The 23,211-nt window shown below is 38.7% G+C and overlaps 1 protein-coding gene across 1 annotated transcript; it reads right to left on the bottom strand.

The window, feature by feature from the left end:
* Nucleotides 1-1,677: 1,677 nt before the first annotated feature.
* rdh8a (retinol dehydrogenase 8a) lies at nt 1,678-7,178 on the bottom strand. The gene is made up of 6 exons (XM_008416022.2): nt 6,619-7,178; nt 3,915-4,076; nt 2,904-3,083; nt 2,638-2,731; nt 2,339-2,522; nt 1,678-2,231 (listed from the first exon to the last, which is right to left on the bottom strand). The coding sequence occupies exons 1-6, from the start codon at nt 6,722-6,724 to the stop codon at nt 2,004-2,006; spliced, it is 954 nt and encodes a 317-aa protein (XP_008414244.1). The 5' UTR covers nt 6,725-7,178; the 3' UTR covers nt 1,678-2,003.
* Between the last annotated feature and the right edge of the window lie 16,033 nt (nt 7,179-23,211).

Consider the following 23,211-nt stretch of genomic DNA (forward strand, 5'->3'; position numbering starts at 1 on the left):
CTTTGTTCCATTGTGTGGAGCTGTCGCCTCTGATGAAGACACATACTCAGAACTGAAGCGCAGAATTCACTGTGAATTACTCAGACACTACAGGTTCAGCACCAGTTGCACAAACTTTTTGCAATAAGCTCAATGTGCATTCTGACTCAATAAGTAAGATTAGCTTGGGCGTATTTCTACAGCATGAGTTGGAGAACAGAATATTAATTTGATGTACGATAAACTGGACGGACCACGCTACGGCGGGGCAACAGGAGTCCGGACCAGAACCAGGAGGTCCGGGCATGATGGGTTAAGGGGGCCAGCTGGAGAGGGAGGCTCGAGGCTGTGCAATGTGTCTGAGGTTGTCATTAGTTTTCACCCCTCCTCGGGGATGGGAACCAGGTCACATTCTCTCATACGGCACAAAGCCGGGTGTGTGTGTGAGAGGGTTGGGGGTTCAAGGGAAGGATTCTGATGGGGTAATGGGGTGGAGGTAGGGGGGCAGGCCATGACCTCTTTATATCCATCAACAGATCACTAACTTGGCCCATAGGCATGCTCCAGCAACACATTCCCAAACACACATGCACACACAGACATTATCATCCATGCAAATACATGCTAATATGTGCGCATGTGCACAACCAGGCCCTCTAATAAAATCCATGAGCAAAGACTAGGATAACCTCTCCTGGTGGCCTAATGTGTTTYTTGTATGAAAATACATTCCAAACGTTTTTAYCTACTGAGATATATATTTTTTTTCTTTTGATAACATCTGCTGCTATCAATATTTGTCCTCCCAAATGAATCATTAATAAAGTTTGTATGTATCACTGCTGAGACTGCATCACCAAAAAATGAGTTGCTAAAGGATGAGTGATTAATTATAACCTGAGTAAGAATGAATAATGGTTGCAACATAACATAAAGCGCACACCCATCTATTTCAGAAAACTAAACTCAAATGACAGACATGACATAACCAATAGTCATGTTGCAATAAAAATGAGTCCATGAGTGCCAGCAATGAGTTGGAAAATAAAGGCTTTTAAACATATAGCGCACAATTATAATAAATACCAAATTATAAAATACCAAAAGTTATTTTTGTGTAACACACAAACATTTCTGCATGAAAATGTACAGTTTTTAAGTTCTGTCAGGAAAAAAAAGGAAAAACAGTAAAACACTGCCCTCTCTTGGAAAAAGATATGTACTGCAGGCTGCAACAGCTTGTTTTCATTTTAGTTTTAGGTTAGTATTGTGGTGACATTTTTAATTTCTATTCTTAAATAAATAATAATAAAAACTTTTGGGGTAAGTCAGAACACTGTTTATTTAAAAATCAAAATCAAAATAATAATAATAAAAAAAAATCCAGCTTGGACCTTTTTGAATCTTTAAAAACCAAAAACATTCCATTTGCCAAAAGATTAAAAACAGGATTCAACAGCAGTTGTGACCACAACAACACTACATTAAACCAAACATAAAATTAGAGACACAATACATTAAAGGCAAATTTGTTTATGACTCTGTTATTAATGCCATAACTCTGAGTCTTAACATAGCGTTATCTTGACTACAATTTATTTCTAACCTGACGTTTCACTTATGTCACTGTTTCACATATTAACCGAGTTCAGTTTTGTGCTTTTATATTAGTCCATAAGATTTATATCTCATGCTGTTTTTATTTATTTATTTACTTTACTTCTGAGGTTCTCATTTAAAAAAAATAAGTATGGCATTTTTTTTTCATAAAATGTATGCTACAACCAATGTTAGTGTTGTATTGTGTGATGTGTGCCTCTCCACTCAGGGCACCCTGGATATACACCATCTCCTCAGAAGAAAACTTGTGCAATTSCGCATATCGTCTGTCAAAGCTTATCATAGTAGTGTCTTAGATCTAAAAGTAGCCTCCTYGCATTGAGCTTCACGTTCTACATTACCTGAAGACCCAGAACCTCAAATTAAGACACAGGGGGCGTCAGATGAACTGAATACTGTATTATTCAGTTGGGAGAGATGGTGCGTCTGCGCAGGCAGCTACACGTCAGGCACTTCAGGATGCTCATGGTGATGTGCATGAGAGGACCRAAATTGAAAAGCAAGTTGTAGAAGGTGTTTACAGACAGGCCGCCGGTCTCATCTGCRTACTTTAAGGCCACGATGGGTGTGTAGAGGCTGTTGGTCAGATTCCTAAAGCGAGGCCTCTCCGACTCAATAACCACCTTTGTGCACTGGAGAGATAAAAGTCCATTTTAGATGAGGACTTTGTATCCGTCAATGACTACATAACTCAAACTTTAAACTCTGACAAAGTTTTAGTCGGACTCAGCTGGCTTACTTTAGCTATGTCCTCTGGAGTCTGGCCCATGGCTTCAAATATATCTATGGATGATGGAAGGTAAACATCTTTAAAGTATCGAACTGTGTCTGCATCGACTCCAGGAAAATCCATCTTAGCTACGTCTTCCATCATTTTCGTCTCAAACTCGGTGTGAACAGGGCCAGGTTCAATCATGGACAACCTGAGGCAAGCAGATTCAGAAAGGTGCAGGGAAGACAGCTACAGATTAAAAAATGAGTAAAAAAAACAGATAAATTATGATAAACTTGGGGGACAGAAGAAAGAGGTCATTTTACCGGATGTTGAACTTCAGSAGCTGCACAGCCATACTCTCACAGAAACCCTCCATTGCAAACTTGGAGGCTGTGTAAACGTCATTGAACACCACTCCTGGTAGGAGAACCAAGTACAGAATATCAAGATAACATATTACTAAATCAGTAAATTGAAGGTTTAATTTACACATAGTTTAAATAACAAGAGAATGATCCTCCTCACAGAACTGGTAACAATTAGTCTCTTGGATCGTATTGTCTTTACAAAGAGGTTTGAAAAYGCCTACCCTGGAGACCCATAACGCTGCTCATGACAACAATGTGTCCTGAGCGCCTCTTCTTCATGTCCGGCATCACTTCTTTGATCATGCGAACCACACCGAAGAAGTTGGTGTCAAAAACTCTCTTCATTTCATCGATGCTGATGCTCTCCACTGGTCCAAGCAAACCCACACCTGCATTGTTGACTGAGAAGAATCCCAGACACAGATAGCACTCTACTCAGAATTTAAACAGTTTAGTTTGTTTAACTTGTCTCATAAGAGTAAACACACGTCGATCACACGAGTTATTGCTTGCTAATGCCACCAGATGTCAGTGTGTGACAGTTTCARGAAGGTGTGATGTAACAGGAGTCCTTGCTGTAGGGCCTCTGGGTTTTGAGTAATTATGCGAAGGGGGTGTAATACGGGATGGAAGCAGGTTTATAAATAGATGCTTTATCCAGACTAAAGGTTTTAACAAGTACTGAAAAGATGTTCTTGTTCGAGGGTCACTAATCTGAAAACATGCAGCATACTGCACATTAAAATCTGCTATTAACCAAAGAAGGTTTCTCAGTTCTAAAACTTTTTCCTGCTTACCTTTCACTTYAGGGAGGTCAGTCATGACAWCAAARTTGAACCTTTAGGATAGGTGTTTCTATCTGTATGTATGATGGTGTWCAGTGGCCTTTTCTGTTTGGGTGCAAAAAATATCTGGCCACTGGAATTTCAAGACTTCCAATCCCCTCCTTCCACCCACTCAACTGCAAAACCACAGCGAGTAAAACTACAGTCTCAACAGTCTGAAACACTGCTGTTAWGGGAYTCTACAAATTTTAACAACAACTAAGTTAGTRTTATWCYATTAAACATTGACTATTGCAGAAGGAATTGCTCACTTAAGTCATGAACAAAACATGTGAACTGAGCAGCAAAAGACAAAACACATGTATAATAATAAGYTGAGAAACATATGGGCAACGGATCTAAGAGACGAGGAGCGGTTTAAAATCCTCCTCAGTGTGTGCCACTCACTCAGAATATCAATGTGGCGGTCCTTAACAYTGTTGATGCACTCTTTGACGGACTCGTCGCTGCAGACGTCTAACGGGAGCAACATCAGGGTCTTCCCATATGTATCTCCWGCTGCTTCCAGGAGCTTATCCTTCTTCTTTAGGTCCCGCATGGTGGCAATGACTGTTTGACAAAGACAAACAGCAATACAAAACTAAAACRTCAAMAAAAARARCTTTTAAACTGAAAAGAAGGAYTTCMCTTTAATTTAAAATACCTAAACATTGTTCAAACTCGTCCAATAATGTGCAAGATTGCTTTAATGTGGTTTAATGTTGAAAACACTGTGGGAACAACACTGCTGGATTTTGGCTTTTTAGCCCTGCAAATCTTAACAGACTTAGCAATTTATAGCCAATAAATATCTTGTTTAGGATGCCAAAAGTACCGGGACTGGGTTAGGTTACATAAAACAACAAACCAAAATGATTTGGCTTAAAAATAGAGAAAACTCTAGCTGTCCTTCACCAATTTCCACTAAAATAACAATAAGCAACAACAACAAATCCCCAATTATATATAACTTGTTTTATTCATAATATGATTTTTTCCCCCCCTCTCTCTCCTGTGACTGGACTTCTGTGATCACAGCCTGCAACAGCAGCTATTATGAACGGATGTGCAGGACACACTGAACTAGAAGATAATTACTTTCTGACGCTCACAAAACGATTGATGAGTCACTGCAGCTCAGACAGAGTGACACACAGAGATGTGCAAACGCAAGCAAATCAAACTTTCAAAATGGAAACACAAGCAAGAAAACCCTCACACGGGGTCAAAGTTCTTAAAAAAGGCCACACCTGTTGGCCACCACAGAATTGATTTCTTTTGAACTTTAAACACAGGGGAGCGCTAACCTACATACGAAGCAGAAATCTATCACAGGCTGCAGTTATCAGCACAGTGCTGTCGGGGCTTTGTTGGCGTCTTCCCCGTCTGGTGTTATGATGTTGCTTAACAGGCGAATGAGTGGCAGAGCTGTTGCACAATGACAGTCAGCAGAAATAAACAGCCTTTTAATTCCACATTTATCTAAATCTACCTGTTGTCCTCTGTAGATAAAGTCAAGGTCTAATCTAATGCATCCGTGAGCATAAACTGGGCTGGATAACTATGGTGAAAAATGGGATTACTTACCAACGTAATGCCCATGTTTCAAGAAACATAGCAACGGAGGTGGACCTGTATCTTTAGAATTTATTTGTGTGAAAGTAGCATAATTTGTCTGCTACACAGACACCTTGTGAGTTCTACATAAAGCTGTTAATAGTAGTATTATTATTATTATTTAAGATGCCTGTGTGTAATCAGCTGAATGATTTACGTCTTGACTGAGACGTAAACAAGGGATCCATTGTTCTACTAGTTCCTGAAGGAAATAGTTCTGGACAGCTMATACATTCTGGAAAGAGCTGCATTTGAGTGAAAAAACAAACAAACAAACAAACAAAAAAACAACAAAACAAAACAAAGATTTTTCAGGGGCCTTCTTAGAGTTTACAACATGTCACTGCAGYTAATTGTGACTCAATGCACAATGCAATATCTAATCTCTGTTGGGTTTCCTAATAAACAGAGCAGAACAGTTCCATTTCTCAGATGTGGTTTTGCTCAAAGCAGCTCAGAGTCAGGAACACACTGGGAGAGAGGGTGCAGTCAACTATTTTTGTTTTGCTCATCTATTCCACAGCAATACATTTCATCAGATCCCAACGGCTGAAGGAAGAAAAGGAGATCTAAAACTAAACACTGCAGAGTTGCCCAAAAGCTGATAGTGATGGCTTCATTCACCTACGATTGTAATYTCAGGATTCGGACTGTAAGGCCAATGGTGAATGGTTTCTCCCGTGACACGTTTCATTGTAGAGCTACAAACAAMATCAGTGGAGATTCACAGCTAGCAACAAAAATCTATTCATGTAGGTCTAGGAAAACACCCACAGTGGTCTCACACACTGGGGAGGCTACACACAACAACAACAACAAAAAGAAAAAGAAAAAGAAGACTCCGATTTTAGCTGAAATCTCTAAACTCAGATTAATGATGCCTGGGAAGCTGAGAGGAAACACACAGACAGACAATGTCAAAGTGGGACACCGCAACTCCCCTGTGTACCAATGGAGACTTCAAACGAGGCCCTTGCTCTGGAGTGAACCCATGCTTGTACAGGTCTCAAACTTTGTCCCCCCTTTTCACACTCACTCCAGTGTGGGGACTATAGGCACATTAGACACGGCACTAAACTGGAGCAGGCCCTCTACAATTCACAGCAATAAAAGAGGGCTTTGTGCTGGAGAAGTCACTTGAAAGAGAACTGACAAGACTCCTTTCCTGAACCCTGCCTGGCAAGCGGCATCCTTGCAGAGCCCTACCCTGGAAGCAGCCCTTTCGGATGACAATAGGTGAGCCAAAGAAGGGGGTGGACTGGATCTCAGCGCTGACTAAACTGTATGTTCCCATGTTTGAATTGGGAAACTGCTGTAACGGGCTTCACGTAAAATCAACGTGTGCATGTAAAGTCAATCAAAACAAACTTTATGCAGACTGCTGGGAGGACAGTAAACACGGACAAACCAGACTTTAAAACGACTCAAGTCTATTTCAGCCCTGCTACTGGTAGGTCTGGTCAAAGAAACGACGAATAATAAAGCGTGTTTTTACCATGGTAACGCTTCTTTTCATCTTTGGCCAGCGTAACGGCGATTCGTAACCCGATGCCCGATGAGCAACCGGTGATCAGCACAACTTTCTGCCCACTGTTCGCCATGATCCGTCCGGGTCCGGGTCCGCTGTGTTTTCCAGCAGCTCCTCTGCCCCTGATGGTCGCCGAGCTGCTGCGGGGAGCTACCGATCACCGGACTTTTAAAAAACTAAAGCGGATCATGAAGCCATTGCGGCCATGTGAGTGCCCAAGCCAGTCACATGTTCACGCTGAGTGGAATCTGGAACTCAAAACGGCGTGACATAAGACCTCCTGCAGTTTAAAACTAAAAAGGTGTCTCTGTGCAAGAAAAGTGCAGCCTTGTTAATCCTGCAGAGAAGTGTGGACGTGCATGCGCGCCAGTGCGCGTTGTGTGAGGGGGCAGAGCTTATTTGATTTGTGAGCTGTTGACCCCACCAACACATAACTGTAATATTCACTCACTAACCCCGCACTATTTCTCTGGCGTGTCTGACAAATGATTTTCAATCTAATATTTAGATCAACAAGTTGAAAACAATTTTTAGGAACATTTTTTTTTTAAATAAATCTGTGCTCGTTTGTTGTGATTCTAACATTTGTTTTACTTGTAGCAATAAAGCGTTGATTTTATCTTAGATTTTTGAATTAGGTTCAATGCGTATTCGCTGTAACTTTTATTTGACTGACTCTGTTGTTTTCAAAGTAGTGATTAAAATGTAACGTAGTCAACTGTGCTGTACTGCCATCTTGTGTTTAGAAAGCGAGTTGCACAGTCAGGAAGCACGTTTTGTTTTTTCTTTAGTTAGGCCATAGGCTACAAGGGGTCACAATTGCAAAGATAAGAACTCAGCCACGTCGTCCCTCATTTTCTCCAATGAAATCACATAGACTCCTTAAAAAAGCCTGTCTAGTCTGAACTTGTTGCTAAATGTGATGCAATTGCTTGCAAACTGCAGAACTCTGTCAAACAGCTGAGCTTTCAGTCGAATCTTTGCTGCCCAAAAGCATAAATAAGTGAATGATCTAAATAATACTGATAATTTATGGTGTTTGTTGCTAAATAGCTTTTCTTATTAACATTATTTTTGGGTTAATTTGGTTTCAGCCTTTTAACCCTCATTGTTTCTCTGTTTTCCTTGTCATCATCATCAGACTAATTTCTGATTGAGTTTGTGTGTGCTGTATTAAAAAGCTGATGCCTGAATATTTCCAAAATCCCCAAGCAAAGCAACCAATTTCTTCCACAAGTAAACATAAAGAAAAACAAAAGTCTTTCAGATAAACAAGATTTAGTTTAAAACTGACGAGATTCTTTGCAAGTAACAAGATCAACCAACCATCTATCTGTTATCTAACATGCTTATCCTTGCAGGATAAAGAGGGGGGCTGGTGTCTAGCTCCAGCAGACAATAGGCGAGAGGCGGGGTGCACCCTGGACAGGTCACCAGTCCAACACAGGGAATACAAGAACAATTTATTTATCTAGTTACAAATAACAAACTGGGTGATAAAGTCTAACTGGGAATGACACTTGCATAAAAATATATCAGGGGGTGTAAACTTTTATCTAAAGTGCCTTATCTTGACAAGTAAGATGAAGAGTTCTATCCAGTACAGGAAGCTAAGGATTCTCCATAAGCTTCTCCCTCTAAATATGATACAAGAACAGTGTTTTCCACTGGAGCGACATCCAGGGCATTCGTCTCATGCTTTTTCAAGTGCCTCTAGTTAAAAAGGACAGATGGGAATGGAGATAAGAAATTCTGCCGGACATCAATTGGTGTCCATCAGCCTTCAAGCTACTGCTGAGGAATTTCAGACGTTGAGACTGTGAATGAGACAGAACAAAGAGGAGTGATGCATGTCCGTACATGTTTTATAAAGCCGCATGCTTTTAAAGTCTTTTTTGAACTTACCCTAAACTTCCGCTGCTCCACTTTCTCTGACACACATTATTTGTCTCACTGAAGTTTTCCGAGACTTTCAGAGAACCTTTCACACTTGCTTTGAGACTTCTAAACGTATTCCAGCAGTGCCTTGAACTCAACCCTTTTTTTTTCCAATTTACTTGAGTCTCAGACTCTCCAGTAATGAATCCTCTGACCATCTAAAAGCTTTTTCTTTTTTTTTTTCGATTTATAGTTTAATTATTAATTTCCTGTTTTCTGAGTATTGACATAAATGAACAGATGATTCTCAAACTTTGCTTTTCTTGCTGACTAGGTCACAGCTAATTGTATTTGGTAACATTTAAATTGGGTTATGTTATTAGAGATGTTGTTGAGGATAAACATTGCAACCGACAAATAAACTGTGCGCTTGCTTAAGCCTTCGCGCTAATGAAATCTCTATGCAGTTTTCCAGGAAAAGAGACACACAGTGGGTGATGCCACTGAAAGGATAAGGGACTGGAATAGAGAGAGGAATGTTTGCCACAGTGCAGGAGCAGTTCTTTCTGCTCCTTTGTGTGCAGTCTGCAGATGAGGTGTGGAATGCAAACTTCATGAGAATAGAGGGGTGGAAAGAAACTGAGAGAAAGAATAGCTGGGGGTCAGTGCATGGGAGGACCTCTTAAAGAGGGGAGAAGGAAGAAGGAAAACTGTTTCTAGCTCCTGAGGCAGGAAGACATTGCTGAAAGACAAGCACTAGCTGATGCAGCTTTATGCACGCAGCGGCACTGCAGTAACTTAAGAGTAAGAACCGATTTAATATCTAATGCAGCATTTTTTTAAAAACATGATTTGTACCTACGCATTAATGCTCTACAATATGTTTATCGGAAGAGAAATTCAAATTTGTCCTTCAGGACCTCAAAGTGTCAATACAGAAGCAAACCCAAAACAGCTGTCATTCATGGGTTGTTAAACAGCTGAAAAAAGAGAGAGAGAAAAATACCAGAATAAAAAAAGATAAAAACAACAGATCGAGGTWATGGACTGCTTAATCAAACCCTCCGTACTGAAACACAGAATATTCCTACTCATTTACAAAAGCCACTGAATTTATTTCTTTTCTGGATTAGAGTCACAACAGTGTTTGGCTCTCTGATCAAAAGAAAAAGGCAAAGAATGTATACTAGCAGATTCTCTCCAGGGCTGTTTGTACAGCCTCTGCAGCGTGTTGCAAAACTAATCTGATTAAATCACTTGGTGGTCTTGAAAGTCCTTGTATGCTTTCAACGAATAGATCATACTCAACAAGAGGCATTTAAAATAAACGTTTTCTTGATTCACATTACCATACGTGGCACTTAATAATATCAGTTTATGAGCGTCAAGGTTTAGAAATACGAGCTGCTAATGAACTTTAAGATTTCAATCAGTGTATTGGAAAGGTTAAACTTGTGACCCCACATTAGCTCATTTAGTCTATTTTATTAATATTCTTAAGCAGGATAAAGTTAAGGTCCTTGTATGTTTATAAGCCTATCCTCCATCATCCATTTTGATCGTAAATTATCATTAATCTAATTCCATAAGGGGACATTTTTTAGATTTTTAATCCTCCCAAAGCTGGTTAGGAAACATTGTTGAAGTCATAATGTAAAAACAATGACATCACTTTGCATCCAGGTTCTTTTTTGTTTAGAAAGCTTCTTTTCCCTTAAAAGAATGTATAAGTGTAGTGCAGTATTTGTCCAATGTAATTACTAATTACTCATTAATTACTAAAGCTGGATTAGTTAAACACAGTGACTCTGTCCCAGTGGATCAGTCTGCCTGACATGCTGCCTTTGCTCGCTCACAATTCAGACTGGCAATCCTGGAAGTTAATTTGTGGAAATTATTTGATGACAAACTGAAAACATTTAAATTTCTGATGAAAAAAAAACAAAAAAAAACAGAAGTCCCGCCTATAAAATTGTGTTAGAAACTGCCAAAAACGTCATTTTTTTGAAAACTGAAGAAAGCACGTTGTTATATATATATTTTTTGTGAAGATAATGGATAAAAGGCTGATAAAGACACACCTTTTTGGTCACTTAAGTTTGTGTGTAAATATCTTTTTCAATACAAATAACAAAAGCAAAATGTATGAAATGAAATGAAATAAAACAAAGAAGTGGATTTGGGATGGATTTGTAGGTTTATTTAAGGCTAATATGAACACTTTTGTTCCTTTTCTGTACTTACTGTCACCAGCAGTCACTGGAGTTCATAGTCTCACATTTTGCAACTAAAGTTTAATCACACAGATTTTGACTTGGAGTCTTAGACTTGCTTTATGAATAACAAAGTAGTTTTACTGATTGAACTGATCTGATCAGCATAAGGGACTTTTGTAGATATCAAAATTCAAAGAGGTCTATCTCGAATTACAGGAATAAATGAATTTTTTGTAACAGTAATTTCTGCGTAAGATTGGTTGAATTCCAATTTCAAAAGGTCTACGCTGGAAAAGTAAACTTTTGACATATTTGTGTGACACATTAATCAGTTTATTGGCAGAATGAAAGCGTCAGTAGGATCTTCCCTTTTAAATTGTACATTCATTTTTTTTCCTGAATTGGGCTCTGTTGTCCTGTTAAGGCATGTCCTCCAAGCAGTGGATAAACTGCAAGCAAGCTAAATAGAAGCCCATCGCTGGGTCTCTAATCTTTGCTCATCTGCTGCTCTGCAGGAGGCTTGACAGTAAGGCCTGAAGGGCAAGGTGATAACTGACAACTTCACTTTCAACTTCCATGCTAACTGTTGCTAAACAATATGAAAAGTGTGCGTTTGTTCATCAGCGTGTTATCCGGAGGGAGACAGAAAATGGGTAATGATTTCAGTGTCTAAAGCTGCATTATTGCATGTGTGATAAATGTCTAACTTCTTTACTGAAATCCTAATTTACTCACCATCAAAGCGAGACAATAAACAATAAAAATGATGCGGAACTAAATAAGAATCGTATTTTTTCCTTGTTGAAAGACGGGGAATGATTTACTCTCTGCAAACTTTGAAGTTTTTTCCTCCAACAATAATCCACGAGTACGTGCCAAAACACATCCGAGGTGTGATTTACTGTTCGAACGTTTCCTGCTGTATGTTAATGAGAACAAAGTAAATACACTCGACTGGTTTCTGCTGATTTGATTATGAGRATAAAATGATTGCCAACATGATTTGGGATTGTACCGGCAGTCTTTTCATCAGCGCGATCATGCTTTTATGAACTTGACAAATAGAATCTATTTACCTTCTACTATTTATTTGGATTAATCAGAACCTCTTGATTAACTCTGGATGATGAAATATGAGGTAATTGGACTGAGGTAYTTCCAATTGTAATAATTATGGTAAGCGCAAGACTGTGTATTTTTACAGAACCTGAGCAGGCATCTCATTTTAGGKGTGGGCAGTATTTTTCATTTGACAAAAGATTGTTTTTCTGACATTAGCGGTTCTTTTGTGTGTGTGTGTGTGTGGTGTATGTGGCAAAGGTTAGACCCATCTAGTAGATGGATAAAGATATGTAGCACATGGTCAAGAAATATTTCTCACCAAGACTTTAAATTAGCTACTGGACTCCTAGTAACTATCTGCTAAAAGCTGCCAGGAATGTGATCCTGACTCAGTCTGGCTGAGCCAGAGCTGAGTGGGGACATTGTAGGAGGTCAGAGGTGTTTACACAACAGATTAACTCCAGCCTGTTTAGTTAGATACTTTTGTCAAACCTCCTTTAATCTCTCACTTCCATTATTTTCTGATGTCTTCAATCGGATCATCACATGGCTTCATATTTTCAACTTTTGGGTTTAGAAAATATTTTTCTAAACCCAAATATTTCTGGAAAAAATTATGAGTCAACATAAATTCCAGAGCTTTTCAATGTTTGACATTTTTATACCATTAGAAAGTGGATTTGAAAATTTCATGTTAAATTACTTTAAGCGGTAAAACAAATTTGAAAGAATACTGGCATACTGTGATGGATGTGCTTTTTAAATTTTTATGTGGTTAGTGAATCTTCTCCCATGAGGTTTGGCTCATTTTCTCTCTCTCTGGAGTTTCCTTAAAAAAAGCCTGCTGTTGCCTGGACTGCAGCAACATTATCTTTGGTCATTTTCCAATTAGCAGAGGTTTTTACATGCCTTATCTCTGAGCATGTCTCCACTGAATATAACAGTCTGAGAATCAATTAAATTGCTGGCAAGTTTAATTCAGTCCACATATATTGCAAATTTTCTACTGTCAGTTCAAGCTTTCAAAGAKATTTTAATAGATGTCACGGGCGTTTACAGACCGTAAGTGGGTTGGGAGTTGATTTTTGTTTTTTTTCTGCAATGTTTTTATTAAGTAATTTTTGTTTCCTACAATACAGATTTGAATTGGCCAAATCTTTAATCTTCCCTGTACTYGGTTAAGAAAATGTACATAGAGAGAGATCTTTTCTTCAGTTGATTCTCTTWGAAATCATTTGAAAAATCACTGCTGAGAGGTGCAGATTTGCCAGGGAAAYGTGTCTGTGTTTGTAAAATCAATMATTTCAACAGGTTAGCAGTCTGTGGCTAATGTTGTTTTTCTCCTCATCATAATGCAAAACACATTTTCAGAAGGAAATAGACATATGGACTGCAGGCCAGCCAGCAAAGCCCATTCTCCTTGATTTCCTGAGTGTTCCTAAATATTTTCCCTATGTTAGGCATTTTACACMACTGTAAACTTGTTATTAGCAATCTTATTTGCAGTTTTGCATTAAGGGATATTCTCTGGTGAAGAGACAAAGCTGAGAACACGGAAAAAAGTTGCAAAGATTGACAATACTGAATCTGGAGGGTTTCAGCGCAAAGTACAACAGCACAAACTTTGAATTTAAATAGCAAAGTCTCCAAGTTGAATTTATGGTAAGGTAAAAATTTATATGATGATGTTTATATGATAAGGTGGAGAAGTGTTGTCTGAGGACAAAGCTTGGAAAGCTAGCCAGACTGGGGTTTAAAAATGCTTAGATGTGAGCACAGTCTGTCTGTTATTCACTACAGTAATGAATGAATGCAAATCCTGGCATCATTCAGGTAAACAGTTTTAGCCCTGGTTCTGACCTCCACTGATTCTCTATTATTTAATCCTGGAGTGAAAAGTGTTTCCATCMTACCTTTTTATGTTGGTGAGGAGAAAATCATTTCCTTCATCATTTACATTTGTGAAAATAATTTTTGTAGCAGCTCTGCTCATAAGTCCTTTTTCTACAATAAGCAGCCATGCATTMATTTGACATATTCTTTTTAGAAAGGTCCACTGCCACTCTTAATGACAGGTGCTGTTACAGAAGCTACATGACTGTGGATCTGAGGAAGGGCTTTCTGTTTTAAAGGGCATGAGACAAAAGTGTCAAAAGATGGGAAATGTAATGTTACTTATCTGTTTTGAAAAAAACAACAGAAAGACTGACTGTAATTTATTTCTGTTTTATACTTTTAACAATGTTAGGTGTCCAGCTGTAAAAAATAATATTTGGYCTTTAAGCATGAAATCACAACAAAGTTGCCTGTTTTAAATACATGATTTTCCACAATTGTCAGCATGCAYCCTAACTATTTAAGAATTAAACCTTTACTCTTTGCAAAACCAATCAATTATAACTGGTGAAAGATTCCTGAATTGTTGTTCTGACTGCCACCTATTGAYATGTTTGGGATTGCACCTAAATGATATTAAAATTAACTAGAAAACACAAACATACACACAAAAWTCAAACCAAAACCTTTATACAATACAAGCTAATCCCTAATCATTTTTGACAGCTAATCTTTTGATTTTATTGAGATTGTAGTTTTGAAGAAATACGAGATATTTACAACGTAACATATACACTGTTAAAGATTTAAACAATGTTTTCCAGCCAGATGCGTCTGTGTCTGAACGGTTGTCCAGTCCTGTCAGTTAACCTTTGACCTGCAAGTCATTCAGCCTCCAGCTTCACATTTTCAGTCTCCAACGTGCAAATAAACACTACAAGAGACTGGGATGAAAGTATGGCTCCAGCTACTGCTGGTGAAAATAAACTATGTTTTTTAGCTTAACACTTGAACCTGCTTAGGGTGTTGCAGTATTGAAATAAGCCTGTAAAGCTTTGCTCCATTCTCCACCTTCTGATATCTTTAGCACCGCTAATGTTTACTTCAGTTAAAAGGTAACTTCAGTCACATAACATGAAGTCAAATGCGAATCTTTTAAATAGTCACCAAACCAAACCAAACCAAACCAAACCAAACCAAACCAAACCAAACCAAACCAAACCAAACCAAACATAATAGCCTTCATTATGATTCTTAGATTACTGTCATTTCTTAATGGCACAAAATTCATACAGGTAAAATTGGTTGACAACCTCAAATTCAGTTTATCAAATAAAAAAAGAAAGGAAAAACGTTTTACAGGAGTAAAAGAAAGAGGTTTTATTAGAGAAATGGCAACCTATTCAAATGCATCTTTATGTATGTTGCATACGCTAATCACTGAGTTTGTTTTGCATGAATTGTTGCCTCAATGTCATAAACTCCATTAATCTATGTTACTGCTGTAAGGAAACACAGGCTGCTTTACCGGCAGCCTTCAGCTCATTCTGTGATCTGTTGCCTCGTCTTCTGCTGGACAATACCTCGTAGATTCTCTTTGTAATTTAAATAAGGCCAGTTTGCTATAGCCAGTCAAACACAAGGACACCATGATTAAAGCAGGTGGACAGGTGCCAAGTTTTACTCAAAAATTGAAATCAAAGTCAGCAGGTTTGCATGTGTGATCAAATCATTACTGATTGTGGAAACTTCACCCATAAGATCAAGTAACATTGTCTAAGGTACTGTCATCCCTGTTGCTCGCCACCTTTTGCAACCACACTTTTTTCTTCCACTACATTTTCTAAATTGCTACACATGTAGAACTCTAAAAACTCGTAGAGGCATAATCTAAACCCAGCGGAGAATTTTACACTTTTGATTAGTTGCCAGTTTGAGGTTAAGCACATGTTGAAATTGAACAAACTCATAAGGGTTTGCACATGTAACTTTGAAATAGAGCACGGCTTTTTTGGCAAGGAACTTTTGAGGCTTCCCGAATTTGCTTAGTGCGTCAGGAATCGTTTGCTGGACAACTGCCAAGACATCATTCTTCCATCTGTTATTAATTTCAAAATGATTAAAAATAAACGCTTCTTTCGAATCCACACTTTTTAACCTGAATTGCTGAAACAAACAAATGTTTCAACAATTTCCTTATTTATTTAGATGAATCTGCTCAACACCTCTGGTGGAAATGACAAAAGATATGAGATCTAACAAATTACTTCAACTAATAGGCCTGATTTATGAGCGGGGGTTTCCGCCGGCGCACCGCTCATCCCTGCGTCCTGTGGGAGGGAAGAGGTGGAGAGCGGAGGGTGGGATTGATGATGAGAGGGAGAGATTGAATGAGAGGCACACAGGGAAACTAAGAGAATCCATCACAACAAATCTTCTCCAACAATCAAAGGAAGTGGAAATACCGAGTGCATTTTACCCCACACATGGCCGTGTAGGTTTTAATAACAAACAGAAGTTCTGCAACAGCCAACAAAGTTCTGGGCGCGGAGGCAGACGGGGGTCCTCGCTCTAAAGGATGGACCACTTCAGGTCGCGCAGAAGAATACCGCTATTTATTTTGATCCTACTTCACCTAACAACGGCTCAAACTGGTAAAGTATCAAATTAACTACTGTGCAATAAGCAGGGATCTAAATCAGATTATGGAGCCGTAGAAACATGGAAAGTTCCTTCAGTTCTTGTCTAAAATTCATCCAAGTTTCTTTCACTRTTTGCGGGCATGTCTTTGTCTCACTTTGCCCTGAAGCAATACTTGGTTTTAGGCCAACAGAGTGGGCTAATTTGCATTTTTTAAAATTTGTTTCTTAAGTTTAACTTTCTATCTGATATGCAAAGCTGCTTTTAATAATTCGAGGCTGGTGCGAACGTGTTGTAGGCTGCAACTTGTTATGCAGAGTTGATATCGGTTGGTAATAAATTGGCTCAAATTTCTCTCGAAAGTTTCCTAGAACAGCGCAAATAACTAATTTCGTTAAAAATTCTCGGGTCAACGAACATACTGTGATTAAATGAGCTTGTGTTGCCACATTTGCATTTTAATGCAACACAATTTATAATGCTTGAATTTGAATGAGCCCCTTTCCGCGTCGGGTCAGGATTCTGCGTCTCAGTGGGCTGCAGGCTGCAGGCTGTGATGTCATGTTTTGAGTTTGCCTGCGACCGGCGTCGGTTTACCGCGAAAAAGGTTTTAACGTCGGTCTGAGAACGAGCTGAATGTCTGAACACCGCAAGGAACTGAGTAGATTAACATTCCTGTCATGAATCTGTTTAATGTATCCCCTCCTTGCAAATGTCTGATGTTCAAGCGTTTAGCATTAGCAGTTTCAGCCGCCATATTCCTGATTATTCTGACAAAGGAAATGCTTGACAGATTTAATGTCTCTACCTTATATCATACCCTGCACATCTAGTTCCATTGCATGTAAAGGCAGAGTGGACTCATTTTTCTGCAGTACACCTGCAAGAAAACAAAGCTGTGGGCTCCTCCATCACTGTGTCATGCTGCACTTAAAAACACATCCAATAGTTTGTGTATTATATATGCCACTTGGTTCACTGCTGTTTGCCACTCTTATGGTCTATGGCCTATGGCTGTTGGTGTTTGCTTTTAAGAGGTGCAGACCACTTCCTTTACAGGTGCTGCTGTCCAGAGACCCCTAATGGAGTGACACGTCTCAGCAGCAGGAACGGTTATCACTTAAACATGTTTTATCTTCACCCATGGCTGACAACACACTTTATAGCTGGAAGCGTTTCTTGTTCACTGGCTGAAATGAAGTGATGGAACGAGGAAGTGTGCCAGCTGACCTAATCACATTCAAGTGGCACAGTAGCTGCTGTGTCCACAGCTAATGAGGGTCTGGTGCACTCGGAGACTGAGACGATTTCAAAGAGCGCAGCACATGTGGCTGTGTTGAGATTGTGGCCTTACTTTTGTGCTTGCAGTTGATAATATGTTTGCGTCTCTGAGTCTTTTAATGTCAGACATCAACATGTGTATGTTCCAGCAGAAGAAGGCTTTCACACATGCCGTCTCTGTGTGTTTGAGACATGAGAGAGCGTTTCATGTACAGAAAGGAAGTGAGACATTCTGGCACATGCACAATTCACTTCAGTTACATTCRCATGTTCGTCTACTTCCACACATTTGAGTAAGGCTTCCTTTGCATTCAAAGTCTAAGTATGTGGAGAGTTTGTAATTTTTCATGCCTTATCTCCTTGTGTATATTTTCTTCSTCCTACGACTTCTGCCCTGTCTTGTCCTTCGCTAACAAGGGGAAACATACATCATGCAGACCCCCCACTGTGTCCTGTTTGATCCTRTCCTCTTGCTTGTAAAGCATCAAACTCCCAAAAGCACAGAACAAGAGTTTTTCCTTTGATCAAAGAACAAATTAATGTCAACTCAAAACAATTTTTAAGGTCAGTTTAATTAGGCACTGTTCAAATGCAGAACACAGGGATTTTTGCGCCTCACTGTGTGACTATCTTATTGCACTGGAAACATTACTGGAAACATCAAACATCAGAAGTGTCGGATATTACGAACTCTGCGCCTAGTTGCTGATTCTGCAAGATTCACATCAAACTGCTTCACAGACTTTTTGATGAGCCAAACTATTTGGAACCCCCCCAAGTCTTTAATATGTAGAAGTGATGCTTAAACACGTTGTGGCGCCGRACTGCAATCTATAGTACTCCACGCACATCTGGCTTCCAGAAAGTCCTTATTCCTTCAGGGTTCTACGGCTGTGAGCTTCTGATCACTGAAAGCTCCAAGCAGCTTTCAGTGGGACTGGTTGRAGATGCTTCCTGTAGAATTGCAATGAGCAGACATCAGAGGATCACTCCTCTTTGCAGTGTCCCTTTATGTCATCTGTGTTTTTATTCAAGTTCATGAACCCAGTGCTCATTGCTGTGGAGGTTATAATTATGAAAACAAGATTGGAACCTGTGTGTTTKTATTTTTCTTCCAGCAAGTCAGACATTCTTATAATCTTTCAGTCATATTTAGTATTTGCCAGGCATTTTCTTTGGCTGCTTTTCCACTCAGTTCAGTCTAGTCTTTCTGCCTTATCGCGATGGTGTATTCCAGAAACGTTAATGAGAAGAGAACAAAAGCCGTTGATTAAAAAAAAAAAGCGTTACCTCAATCGTCGGATCAACTYGCATATAAGATTAGAATTAAACCCGACTTTGTTCCTGCAAGTCAGAAGTCAGTGAGAACTGCTGATTGTTTATCTAAATGGCCAAGCCAACAACCAGTGTATTAGTAATACAAGGTGGTAGCAGAATATTTCGTTGTTGTACCATTTTTAGTTTCAGACATTTTTTAGCTTATTTGTGACTAATAAACTGTGATGAGTTCAGAAAATGGCTATTTGAAAATCACGCTGTTGGTTCTAAAACATCTTTTTATGAAATTGATTGCTTCATATTTCTAATTAACTCAGTAAAAAAGGAGAGGGGAGGACGTTGTGTCTTGTGACAGTCTACTTGTGAAAGAGCAACTAAAGGTCCAGCTTAATTTTTTAAGTTATGTGTAATTCATCCCATGAGTTTAAGAGCTTCTTTTTTTATCTAGGAATGATTCATAGATCAAACAGAAACACATTCCTCAGGAAATAACCAGGAATAGGATTTAAAGCAGTCAAGTCCGAAGCTCTTCTTATGCTCCCCACTTCTCCACTATAACACTCTAAATGAATGAATGAATGAATAAATTTACACAAACAAATACGTGACAACAACAAACAACATGAGAGATCTTAACTTCCACCAGTTTTTCCCCCTGCATGTAGTTTTCTCCCTGTGTGTGTGTGTGCGTGTGTGTGTGTGTTTTTGATAGGGCTGCACACTGTATTGCAAATGTGTCATTATCACAACCTCCCCGTCTGCGATACACATTTTGTGAAGATCTGCTTGGATTGGAATTAATACCAAATGTTTAAATACCATATAATGAGAATTTCTGTACCTGTGATAAATTTGGTGATGCAAGTTGTTTAATGTAGCAAAAAACGTTTCTAAGAAGTAAGCAGGCCACATGGTGGTAAAGTCATTTGAAAACAGCAAGTTGTTGTAAAGCTGAAAACAGAAGCGACTTTATCCATAAAACATGATGGAGTCGAAATAACCAAGGATTTAAAATGACAGAAATGATTAATTTTCTTTCTTTTTGGAGCAGWTGCATTGACAMCTTTTTATCTTGAGTATTTGCTGGCTATGAATCTAAAGCATACAGACATTGATACTTTATACTTATTGTTTATTTTGTGCAAGTCATGACTCTATTGTGTATTCATCATTATTATTTCAATTGGCATGTTTTACTGATATTGAGCAGCTAATATTAGGTTAATTAGATGCTCTGCATTGCCCTAAATTGCATGGTTGTTTGTCCTCTCTGTCTTAGTGTTGCCCTATGATCAACTCACAACAGGAGCAACAATAGCAACAAAAAAAAAAGAAAGAATTTCAGATAGACCAAAAGAAATATATTTTGAAAATATATTTAATACGTCTGGCTCTGTGGAAGGGTTAAAGGACATTACAAAGAAATGATAAATCACTAATGACTCTGTCTGGTTTGTATGAAATTCTGTCTGATCACTTGTTAATTTGTGTTTTTTTCCCATTGGTGAGAAATTGTGATTCCTTTTAGCATTTTAGAGTAAAATGAACTATTGTCATGTAGTTTTAACATTAAACAGGCCAAGGAAGTCATGCAGAAAAGACACGCATATTGCTCAAGAAAGTTGTCATAAGTCCAGAAGTTTAAATCTGGGTTTTTTCTGAGGGGCGGCTGTTTGGTTCAGGGCCTTGAGGGGCAGGTGTTTTCTCTGTGGACCAAGTAGCTATTGGCCTGTCAGCTCATCATRCGGAGGAACAAAACAAGATCATGGAAATCTGCGAAGATTCAAGAATGTGGTGCTGATGTGAACTGGAAGGAATCATGTAACCAGATTCCTGTCAAATCTTCTTGCTTCAACACCAAAAGGATAACTGATATGRATGTGAAACTATTAGCTCTAAAAACATGACAGAGTCCCTGACCCACATTCATAAGTGGGTATGATTATCACACATGCTTTTTGTGGCTGTCATTGTAGGCATTCAAGTATTTTGCCCCTTATTTATGAATGAACTTGTTTCTCTGAGTGACCTTAAAGCAAAGGCTTGACTTTTTAAATTGTTAAAGATTTGAATGCAAATGTTTATTGATGAATTATTTGCATGTGTTAATTRACTCCTTTCTTTTTATTTAGATTTTGTTGATCATTGACGTTTCATCATTTGTAGAATCTTATGTCTAATGAATTTTAGTGCTGTTTTTGTCCAGGACATCYATGTARAGGAGATTTTAAATCTCAATTGGTCTTTAAGTTGACTGCTGGAGATAGGCACCAGCACCCATTTGTGACCCTGCCGCTATAATAATRATSATACAGATGAACATTTAATATTTCTACTGCAGTGTGTCGCTACATTTGAATAATAATACAAAACAAATGCCTTAATCTACATTTCTCATATTTAGAATATACTTTTGAAAAAAAAATTTCACATTTACTGTGTGTGCCACACATAAAGCAACAGGGATTCAAAAGCAGTTTTAACAAGACAAAATGCTCCGTGTTAGTTTTCCCCCTGCAGCTGACTTAATCAAGCTAGATATAAGCAGTTAATGCAGATCATGTGCTCAGTTTGTGAAGATTATTTGTGTGTTTTACTTTTTAATCTGTGTTACATGTATTAGTTCCTCTTAACTTGCAGTGTTCTTGTCTGCACACAGATGTGACCCAGACAAAGGGTCACATCCTGTTCTAATTAAATTATCTCTTTCCATTGCCTGAGAGAAAATGTGTCTAGATTTATTCAACCACTTGCACTGGATCTTTCATCAATTTTTCATTGTTAATCACCATCTYTTAGAGCTTGGCACCCTTGGACCWTTTTTTTTTTTWAAATAAATTATCTTTATTTCTGCTGCACTTTTTTTTTTACAGACAATTTCATTTCACTGGGCAGACTTTTATTTCTTCTTGATCCAAGCATGTATTTTTCATCAGCTGATCTAATCTGGGCATCTCGTGTCATGTAAAGTGTAAATGTCAGTTCTTTCCCTCCTCTCATTCCAGGGTGTGGTCGAAGATACGGTGGGAATATTTAAGTGCRCAGATTTCCTCTTGGCTTCATTTCTTGTTAAATTTCCCCCAGTTCGCAAATGCAATCACTGTTGACAGTGTAGTGCTGTCTCYATGAGAGARGGGTGTTYTCAGGCAGGGTCTGGAGTGTAGGTGGTGTGAGTCATAAAGAATGTCTTCGGAGACATTTGCTTTAGAATCACAGAGAACACATTATGTCCACTGATGACTGAAATGGTGCYGAGTTGTGTCGCCACAGGGCAGAGAGAGAATGGACCACAACATCTACACATAAAGAGTGTTTACTATCAGTTCTTGGGAACAGGACGCAATCTGTAAGGCAGACCGCTCAAATATTCTCTGTCTAATAAAGCTTGTATGTCAGTGCTACTTGGCAGTTGTGGTTATCTCTCAGATAAMAGTACAATGGGAAAAAAAGCATGCTTAGAGAAAGTAAGARTCTGCAAGTTTCTTTCAGCTTTACATGTGCATTTTTTGCATCCTCGCAACATTCAATTAGCTGCATGTTAAATCTGACTGTTCTGTTTTGCAAAAACATTTATGAGCAGGCTGGATAGTTTAGCCCTTTCTCAAGTGCTTTGACATTTGCTGTAGTTGGAAAAACACCCCGGTCCATGGAGAGTTTGTGAAATTTAAGTCATGTAGCACTGTTGCTTCATGCACAGCTTGTTTATCAGCAGAATTCCAGAATTTTTGAAGATTTGGATCTTTTCTTTTTATCCTTGCTCAACCTTCCCAACTTTCTCCGAATTGACATAAGTTGAAAGGGGAGGTAAGGACATTGCAACAAAGAATAATGAGATGCAAGTGAAACTTGTTCAGACAGTCAGTGCTGCAGGAAAGGTAAAGAAGCTGTTAGAATTTATATAACTCCCACTGACTTAATGGATCTTAAGCATGGAAACGATAACATTCTTTCACTGATGGCTGCACGTATCCAAACTTCTAAAAGCAGCTTTTCATTTCTCTGGGCTTTTCTTCTTGATGCTTGTGTGGAATAGGCATTTTTTTATTTTACAAGGGTAAAGCTCTTCAGTAAGCTTTTCACATTGCATCAACAGCTTTTARACTGACTTCTCCACAGGTTGGTGGATATTTTATGTCCAGGTTCTCAGCATCACACACACCCATACCAATGAGTTCTTTTGCACATTGGTCTGTTGGAGTCTTATGATTCCACCCAAATCTAATTACAGGTGTCACCCTGACCACTTATTGGAAACACACAGTGTCTGCTGCTTGTTTCAGATGCCTCTTTGTGACTTAGATACAGAKTTTTATTATTCATTTATTCATTTATATGAGTGTTAGATGTCAACAATCTTTTGTCAACCTCA

Source organism: Poecilia reticulata, linkage group LG8 (genome assembly GCF_000633615.1).
Source record: "Poecilia reticulata strain Guanapo linkage group LG8, Guppy_female_1.0+MT, whole genome shotgun sequence".
Lineage (NCBI taxonomy): Eukaryota > Metazoa > Chordata > Actinopteri > Cyprinodontiformes > Poeciliidae > Poecilia > Poecilia reticulata.